Source organism: Mercenaria mercenaria, unplaced genomic scaffold (genome assembly GCF_021730395.1).
Source record: "Mercenaria mercenaria strain notata unplaced genomic scaffold, MADL_Memer_1 contig_5069, whole genome shotgun sequence".
NCBI lineage: Eukaryota > Metazoa > Mollusca > Bivalvia > Venerida > Veneridae > Mercenaria > Mercenaria mercenaria.
This window is the reverse complement of record NW_026463351.1, coordinates 37,307-47,462: the sequence shown is the minus strand read 5'-3', so window position 1 is coordinate 47,462 and position 10,156 is coordinate 37,307. Positions and strand designations below refer to the sequence as shown.

At 32.5% G+C, this 10,156-nt stretch overlaps 1 protein-coding gene across 1 annotated transcript; it reads left to right on the top strand.

Annotated features, from left to right (window-relative positions):
* Window positions 1-6,152: 6,152 nt before the first annotated feature.
* Window positions 6,153-9,785, top strand: LOC128554482 (multiple epidermal growth factor-like domains protein 10). Its single transcript, XM_053535758.1, has 5 exons — window positions 6,153-6,309; window positions 7,618-7,740; window positions 8,345-8,464; window positions 9,334-9,474; window positions 9,709-9,785. The coding sequence occupies exons 1-5, from the start codon at window positions 6,153-6,155 to the stop codon at window positions 9,783-9,785; spliced, it is 618 nt and encodes a 205-aa protein (XP_053391733.1).
* The last annotated feature ends 371 nt before the right edge of the window (window positions 9,786-10,156 follow it).

Here is a 10,156-nt window from a genome sequence, read left to right as displayed (position 1 = left end):
TTTCACGTTTGACACCATCACCAGCAATGTTAATGGAATTTGTAAAACATTTGTTAAATTCAATTGAGGTCTGCTACCAAACATAATAAATTCAGTTTTAGAAGTGTTCATTTTCAGTTTGCTTCTATTCATCCAGTCATTGATTATAACTGCGCACCTTTCAAAGTCTCCGATCGCTTGTGATTCTACGGAAACAGATGTAGGACGAAAGCTTTATTTGCTATATGATCATCAGCAAAACCGTAGACTGATATGGATTTTAGACACTGCATTCAAGATGGCGGTCTGATGAATAGACATTGTTGATATCAATCTTACAAGTACGAAGCCTTAAATAGGAGTCTACCCATAGAAGAGCTGTATCACAGACGCCATTGTGCTTTTAGGACATCTAAAAGAATGTCGTGGTCGACATAGCATATGCCGCACTTAAGTCAATCGCAATAAGGGCCGTGACTTCCTTTTTTCTCCATACCACTTAGAAGATCATTGACCAACCAAAGTAGTGCAGTTTCACAGGAATGGTATTTCCTTTATGCAGACTGATTCTTAGGCAAAAGACAGTTTTAATTTACATGTTTGTTTAATCTGTAAAGAACAGCTTTCTCAATAAGTTTTGATAGTAATGATAAATTACACATAGGACGATAATTGGAAAGCTCTAGTTCAAGACCGACTTTTTTAGCAGAGGTCTAACAACTGCTTGTTTGTATTTCACAGGAAAACACCTTGTAATGAGAGATTCACCAGTTTAGTGATCATAGAGAGAAGTACATCTACATGTGAATACAGAATACATGTGGGGCAAAATATCTAACTCTGAAGACGTAGTATTCAATTCATTGATGAGATTTTTCACTTCATCTCGAGTGAATTCAGTAAATTTGTTTAAATTTCATATATCCTTTTCTTGAGGTTCAAAAGTGTATTGACGTATTTTTGAGATTTTTGCCATGAAAAGGTCAGCAAATATTTCGGCCAATAAATTATAAGACTCTCCTTGAGGCAGTGGGTTTTCAGATTTGCTACAAGTTAGCTCAGATACCAATCAATACAGAGTCTTGGAATCGATTTCACTGAGTGTGTTTCTCTTTTGTCGTTTGATTTCAAAATTGTATTCATTTCTTACTTGTTTATACGACTCAAACTGACCTGTTTTACCATAACGCCTCCATGTACGCTCGAACTTTCTAACTTGTTGCTTTAGGTGTTTCAATGTTTTATTGAACCACGGTTTGGGTAATCTCTGAATTATAGTTGTTTTTTTTTCTTTTAGGGGAGCGTGCTTATTCAGGACATCCTCTATTTCCGATTCAAACTCTTTCACAAACTTGTCTATATTCTGTGAATCAACGTTTATTGCACTTAGGTCGATTGATGTTTATTCAAGTTGATATATATACATAAATATACAAGTTAAATATTCACACATATTAATATCAATAAACATTACTTTTAAAATATAACAAATGGTAATCTGATTATATTCACCACACACATTTTAAAGCAAGCAATCAATTCATTGTTACAGATATAAGTATCACAAAATGCTGTTTTAAGATATTGTTTCGACAGCAAGTAAATAATACACTTACTGAAATGACTGTAGAAACGGTGGTACATTGAAAACAAATGATATGAGAAACTCCAAGAAGTATTAAACTAGAAACATTAGGTATATTATATGTATCTAGTCGACTAGTGCAATTAACAAATATGTGTTCATAGCTATAATAAGTTAGCCTTTACATTTTTTCAAATTTCTGAAGTGAATTTCCAGGAGTTTTTTCTGCGCAACCTTAGTACAGATGCCGGTTTGTTGTGCCCCCACCACTAAGTGGAAGGGGTATATAGATTTGGTCTTGTCCGTGCGTACGTCTCACCGTGCGTCCGTCCGTCCAAAAAAAGGATCGTGACGCGCCTAGCTCAAAAAGTATTTCATGTAAAATAACGAATCCTTGCATGAGTCTTTATCATGATATAAATTTACACACATCCTATTTTTCATCTGGCTCAACTCCCTATTGCAATAGTTATGGCCTCTGAAATAGTCAAAAATGCATATTTTTGCTTTGTGACGCGCCTAGCTCAAAAGGTATCTCATATAAATTGACGAAACCTTGCATGAGTCTTTATCATGATATGAACTTGCGCACCTCCTATTTTTCGTCTGGCTCCGCCCCCTACAGTTATGGCCCATGAAATAGTCAAAAATGCACATGTTCACCTTATGAAGTGTCTAGCTCAAAACGTATTTGATGTAAACTCACGAAACCCTGCATGAGTCTTTATCATGCTGTGATCTTGCACACTTGGCATTCTTCGTGAGATTTTAGCGCTAATTTTAGAGTAACGGCCCTTGAAATAGCCAAAATAGTGGATTGTTTGTTTGTGATGCTCATAGCTCAAAAAGTATATGGCCTAGAAGAATAAATCCTTTATATGAAATGTTTGTTGAGGCCATATCCCCTTTAGACTGCAAACATTTGAATTATTACCCCTTTTTTGTGAAAGATGTACCAGTGGGAGCACGCCCTGTGTCCTACAGACACATTCTAGTTGCTTATTGATTCTCCTTTGTGGTTTAATATAAAGACGCTATCGGGCACTTTGAGTTTATCGGCTGAAATTGTTTGAGTTAGTAAAGAATGAAAATTTCGGTTTATATCTAAAGGAAAAGCAAATGCAATGAAAAAAGAGATGCCTGTTACAAGCAAGATGACGGAAATTAAAGAAAATTCAGTATATGGTTGTTACTGTTTAATTCTATGTAAAACATATGCATGTTATAATATTACTGTTGTTATATATATGTAGGAAATTGATAAAGGCTGACCGGATAGGCAAATTAAAAAACTATTTGTTTAACTATTTGAGGTAAAAATGAGTTATTTTAATATACATTAGCCTAAATCCGAGTCATTTATCTAAATATTTCAATCAGCATGGATAACCATAATTTTACAAATTTTAAGAAAGTTATTTATCTGAAATTTGGAATTTATATAATTATTTGAATCAATTTGAATAAAAATAAATCAATAATATTTGAGTCATTTTTTGTCTAAACATAAATTTTCGACGGGAATTCACCCGGCTAAATTCAATGTGTTTGGGCTCAATAATATGTCTACTGAAACAATTTTAAAACCCTTAAACTTGTTTTGCTTTTAGGTTCTTAAGGATTGCATTTATATATAGAGTGAAGTTAGGAGCACCATAAACCGGTTTAAGCTCCCCAGTGGAGGTTTTGCCACTGAGATCATTTTTAATTCTTTGATAAAAAATATTTAATTTATGAAGGACCTTTTAGTGAAAGTTATTTTGCAATATTGATCGTTAAATTAATTAGTTCTTTAACATTTCCTGCTATTTTTACTTTGAATTAAAATATTGAAGAAATATAGGTGTTAGATGTCAATTATGTTTGTATTTGTTGCTTATAAGAGATATATTTCATTTTGAAAATGATTCTATAAATTGTTAAAATAAAACAAAAGACATTTGAATATTTAGATTACTTGGAGGCGCTGTGGATTTCTGATAGGAGTTCTGTTTACAGTATTCAGATCATCCTACTCTGGTGAGTCATGTATAAAATTATTCGAAAGAAAACGTTCAAGTAGGCGAGTTACAAAAGTGACGTCAATGTTAATGTGGTATGACTAGCCTGAAAAATGCTACCTTGACATTAGGGCATTTCAAAATTGTACTCAGAAAACATGTAACACATCCTGGATCACGATATAAATTCCGGACAAATAAAACCATGCATTAAGAAAAAAAGTAACTTTTATTGTTAGTTTTACTTTTAGCTTGTTAGTGGGAGTATTTTATACATGTACATTACAGTGTCTATTTACTGCAAAATATGTTTGGCCATTTTATTGATGGGCACGATATGTCTCAGACAATCAAACCGAGTCTGCTATTATTCTGCTTGATTGCATTTTATTGTTCCAAAGGATCTTTTTACAGATTTTATTAATAACTATCACAACAATCTTTAAGTGCCGTGTAACGGCTGTAAAAAGTGCCCCCGTACTTGGATTCAGTGTTGTTATATGTTTTTGTCCTTTGAGATCGCACAGTCCATTCAATATAATATGTTTGTTTTTTTGTTTGTTTTGGGTTTAACGCCGTTTTTCAACAGTATTTCAGTCCAATATAATGTGTAATAGAGTTCCGTTTAAGCCGGTGCTAGGGGGCGGCGTGATAGGTGTTGCACATTTCATTACCTCTCATGAACAGAGTCATTCAAACCGAGTCTGCTATTTTTCTGCTTGGTTGCATTCTCTTACAAATGGGTTCTTTATTCATTGGCAGTTTTCAATAGTTAAATAAAATTCCCTTGTTTGTTATTATTGCAGTCGCGGTATCAGAAGTTGTTTGTACCGATGGAGGGACACAGTGTAATGGTATTGCAAACTCAGTTTGTGACACGACTACAGGAGTGCTGAAGTGTAAATGTGACACAGGTTTTGACGAAGACCTAACGGACAGAAGCACATGTGTAAAGGGTATAGTCGTTTGATTATACACTTGTTAAAATCATCAAATATAGCTTTATTGATGTTCTCGTTGGATTTTACAGTATGTGCAATAGATATAGCTTACATCTTGTTGTGAAGCGCTTGAAAATTTACAACGTAATACTTTTAATCTTATATATTTTTATTCAATTTTAAGATTCACTTAAAGAGGTCTGTTTCTATCGAACGTCTTCTTAATGAAATTTGTTGGGTATCTCTGTCCGATAGACGAAACATTCAGAAACTTGTTACCATGTATAAAGCTAAGCATCGTACATTACCGGACTATCAATTAAATCTTATTCCAGATACAGTTGCCAATGGTGTACCCTATCTTCTAAGAAACAGGAATGATTATATAACAGTTGCTCGTCGTACGCAAATATTTGATAACTCGTTTATTCCACCAGCTTCTTCTTTATGGAACGATTTAGAATCCGATATAAGAGAGTCAACCACAATTCATATTTTTAAATCAAAACTTAAACTAAAATACAAACCTTCATCTGTACCTACATATTTTTGTATTGGCGAAAGACTGTACTCGGTTAACCATGCTCAAATGCGTAATAAATGCAGTAATTTAAATGCTGATTTATATAAAAATCATTTGAGAGACAATGCTGCATGTGATTGTGGCCACGATACTGAAGATGTCGAAAAACTTTTCTTTAAATGTAGACATTATGCTTTACAAAGAATACAACTTTTTAGCGCCACACGTATTTTTCATCCACTGAATACGCGTACTCGTGTTTGGAGATGAAAATTATACTGAAGAAGAAAATTCACTAATATTTTAGAAGTACAAAAATATATCATACATACAAATCGTTTTCATTAAGAAATCTGATTGCTGCCATATTACTTTAGTATATAAACTTAACGCAGTTATACCCCACACAACAAGTTAAGACCCTTGTAAGACTCTGGACTCTCTCTCTCTCTTCTTATATTACTATCTATCTAGCTTTCTTTTAATTTCTACAGTTAAGTCATTCTACTTCTTCTCCAACGTTGTTGTTATTCAGTTCGATTAACATTGTTCTCTTCCAATTACATTTTGTCATTTTTCATAAGAAAATAATGCAATCTATAATATAAAATTTTCCTTTAAATATACCTTCGGGGACGGACCGAACTATTAATGTTATATGAACTTGTGGTCCAACCCTTTTACCTTTCTTAGAATGTTTGTATATTTTCTGTATATGTACATTGTATATGTTGTCACAAAAAGGAAGGAATAAAATATGTTTAAATCAATCAAACTTAAAGTGAATGAGTTAGATTTTTCGGTTTCAGCAAATCTATATACACAATAGAAAAAGTGGAAACTCCACAGGTCGCTCAACACAACAAAAATGAAAATGTTGCAGGCTCGGTTTGATTGAGCTTGTTCACAGTCATATATCGCTAATAGAAACTGAAGAGCATATTCTTACAGAAACATTAGAATTAGAGAATCCTATAGAAAATGTATTCAAATAAACGTCACTAAAATCAGTTTTGATTAAATAGTTATAAAACTGAACGGACCAATTCATAATCATATATGGATTGCGCGTGTGGCTCCAAATTAAACAATATAATTTAATACTTATATTCACTTGATACATAATGAAAAGAACATATGAACATTCTTTCAAGAATATTTCAGTTGTTAGTGAAACAGGATGTTCGGGAAATGCAGACTGTCCTGCTAACTCTGCATGTAGTAGCTCAAAGTGCGCGTGTAATACAGACTACACAGAAAAGGTGGATACATGCGTGAAAGGTGAACAAACCTATGTATAGATGTAAACGGACAATATTTTATACTAAACGTTCAATCGTTTAAATCTGATATGTATACGTTGTACTAATGATAAAAAGCATCATGGTATATTTTAAGATATTCTTTATCTGCTGCAAAATTGTGTTTTAATCTAACTATTATTTCTCATAGAACAAATTATTTTTTCAAACGTTTCAGTAATGATACCTTTAAAGAAAGGAACCATTTCAAAAATATGTAATATATCCACCCGTTCGGAAAGGATGTATTTTAATTCATAATGATATTGTCTCAAATATCACAATCTCTAAATCAGACATAAAACTATAAACGCCCTTTTCCGTGCGACATCAGACAATATTATATATGATTGTTAAAAAACAGACAAGGTCCCGTTACAAATAAAGTGTCAAAACCACGATGCCAAAATTGTCCACTGACATACAGTTAACAGACGTTTCCAAAAGTCATAAATTTTCATATTTAATCAGATTGTTTTCTTTCAACACATGACAAAATTAAGTTTAATTAAGTTTTAATTACGCGAAAATGAGAGATGCCTTCTAAGTATGACTCTCAACCTTAATTGAGAAATGTAATACCAATTTTGAATAAGAAGATAATGTGAAATATGTGTAATAATGTGTAACATAGAGGGTAAATCTAGAACTCAAATATAAAGATTTAACACAATCATATGTTACATGCCTATAAGTTATGACTTGGATGAAATAATCCGAATCAACAATCACACATTTGAATTTTTATTTCCATTTGCTATGCCATTCTTTTAGTTAAATAGAAATTACGATAAATGTGATTTATTGAACGATGTTTAAGAAGATAAAATGCTCTATAAGTTAAAGTCATATCAACATAGTTTGGCCGTGTTGCGAATTTTTGCTAGACCCCAGTTGCACCCCACACCGGAAGTATAATTTTTACTATTTATTCAAGAAAGGCTAAGGTGTAAAAAGTGGGTCTTAAATTGTATACCACCGATATGTCATGATGTGAAAATGTAAACTATTTGCTATGCAGTTGGAGAAAAACAGACAGTAAAGAAGATAGTTATCTCCCGTTAATTGTAAGACAGTGAAATACTCAATTATGGAAAACAAGGATATGATAATAGATGGTTTACTGTGGTATGGCTCAAAATATGGTAACTTTTCAAGTTTTGTTCTTTTTGCAAAGGTTATTTTTAGTACAGGCATGACTGTACATGCAAGTAATGTCATACTGAATGATGACTAGTTTAAGATATTTTTGTTCACAAGTTTACTGTTCGTGATAATTTCTATTCAGCCGTATCTGCCACAAGCTGCTCCGGCAGTGAGGCATGCACAGGAATATCTAACTCGGCATGTGAGGATGGAAATTGTGCCTGTATTGACGGGTTCATAGAAGAAATCGACACCTGCACAAAAGGTCTGCAGAAAAATCCCATTGTTGTCGTTTTGCATAAACCTGAAAATTTACAAAATTTATCGCACAAGAAAATCAAAGGTTTACTCTTGGACTCAATTATTACAATTCTATGAATCATTCTCAAAAGAGAGGATTGAATAAGTGTTTATCTACGTGTATAAATTCCCTTTAACAAAACTTAAATCGAGGTGCTGGCAACAAATAAGTATTTACGTTTTAAATTTTACAATAAACACTAAGCTTGATGGTGTTGAATGTTCTGAACATTCGTCATTGACAATTATTGAAAAAAAATGAAATCATTCTTGTACCCATGTACGTTTAGGTATGAAATCTCAATCTAATTGTTGTCTTTTTAAACATACTTTAGAAAGAATGCTCGCTTGTTTTTAACTCATTTGTCCAATTTTATGATTTTTATGCAACATAATATTACGTTATTTCAACTACGCTGTATCTGATATTTTGAAAACTGAGACAATTAAACAAATTCATGTATTCGTGTACATGCATCACGTTAATTTACGAACGAGGTTTGCAATGAAGTATTTAATTCCTTGATTCATGTGCAGACATACATTATAAAAGACCTGACATATTTCAGTAATTGGAAGTGCATGCACAGGAACAAGTCCGTGTCCAGGTGCTACAAATTCAGTTTGCACCAGTAACACATGTGCATGTAAAGCTAACTATGCGGAAAAGGAAAACGTTTGTACACTCAGTAAGTATCAGCATTTTTGTTTCAATGTAAAAAATTCAAGGGTTGTTTCCCTTGTTCATATATTTTCAGCTGCAGAACTGGACACATTTGAATACCTATTCCGTGTTTCATATTCCCAGTATAATAGTTATTTGAGTATGCTTGAATATGTCTTATTACAACATATGTGTTTCCTAATTAATCATGCCTGCCATGGGCTAATAGAATATTAAACTGTGTTCTTGCATACAGTCTATGGAAAATAGTGTCGTGGTCAGTCCATTATACATTATTTGTTAGGTAAGTGACCAAATTGAAAAACGATGAGAAATTGCATGAACAAATGAGTGTCACTATTTTTCTTGATCAAAAATGTTAACTTTTGGTATTATCTGAGTAATATCAAAATATCAATATTTTTTCTGTATTTTGTTGCATGGATGCATTCCAGAAATAATAACAACACATAGATAACATGTGTAATTGATAAGAATTAAAGTTAAGTGTTGACTTTTACACATGAATGTGTATATTTCCTGACTGGTTCATTTTCTGTTGGTTGTTTAATATTAGTTATATCATTTCATTCTGTTTCTGATAAAGGGTGCCTAGTTTGATTATTGACATTTCTGACAACTTCATTAGCAAGAAAATATGTTTTACTTGTCAGTTTAAGTTCAATGACAGTTATTTCAAAAATAGAACTGATTGCTTCGTTCTTACTTAGATCGCAGTATGAATAAGTCACTTTGAGTGTTGTCTGTATGTCTTACATAGTGGTACCTTACAGCGTAACAGTGAATTAACCATTTAGATTTTTTCTTTAGCAAAACTAAACAGTAAAAGTGTTATGATCATTAAGAAGTCATATTGGTTTCAAACATTTTCAGCTGTAAGCGGAACAACATGTTCAGCAAACGGAAATGAGTGTAAAGGTATTGAAAATGCACTGTGTGATACAGACGCTGGTAAATGTACATGTAGCCCCAGTTTCACGATAAACGTTGACACCTGCGTACCTGAAAACGCTGGTAAGTAGTTTTCTTTGTTTAGTACAATCTTCTTCGTGATTTTTAATTAATCCTTTTTATGCCTCCGTTTTTAGAATATGACCCAATAAAGAACTTCAGTATCAGCTGGATTCTGTTTATTTCATACACATCATTAGACAATAGTAACTGTTATAGAAAACTTCCGTCTATTAAATGAAGAAAATCAAACTAGTCCAAATAAATTATTCTATATTTTAAAACATTTTGTTTCAGCTGCATCTGTACAAGTTGAGGCTATTACAATGGTACTGTCTGTTCTTGCCACAATTGTGTTGTTACGTTATGCTTAGAGAGTGTAAGTATCGAACAGTTTATGAATACATTTAATTTTATTTCAGTAGAATCTGAATATTTAAAAAAGATAACTTTAAAGTTATTTTATATTTTACAATTTCCACTTCCGACATTATATACGAATGCATTGTTACGCACGTCAACTGTAAACCGACAAATTTATACTAAATGTCAACAGTCGTAATACCTATCTATACCATACAATGATATAATAAAAAATAATAATCAGGATTAATTTCATTTCAGCATGTAAAAGACAAAGACAGATACGGCATATAATAATGTTTCCTTCTTGTGTGTGACATTCTGAAATGATTCTACTTGATCTTTTTTCTACTTGATCTGCTTCTACAATGGTTGATAATGC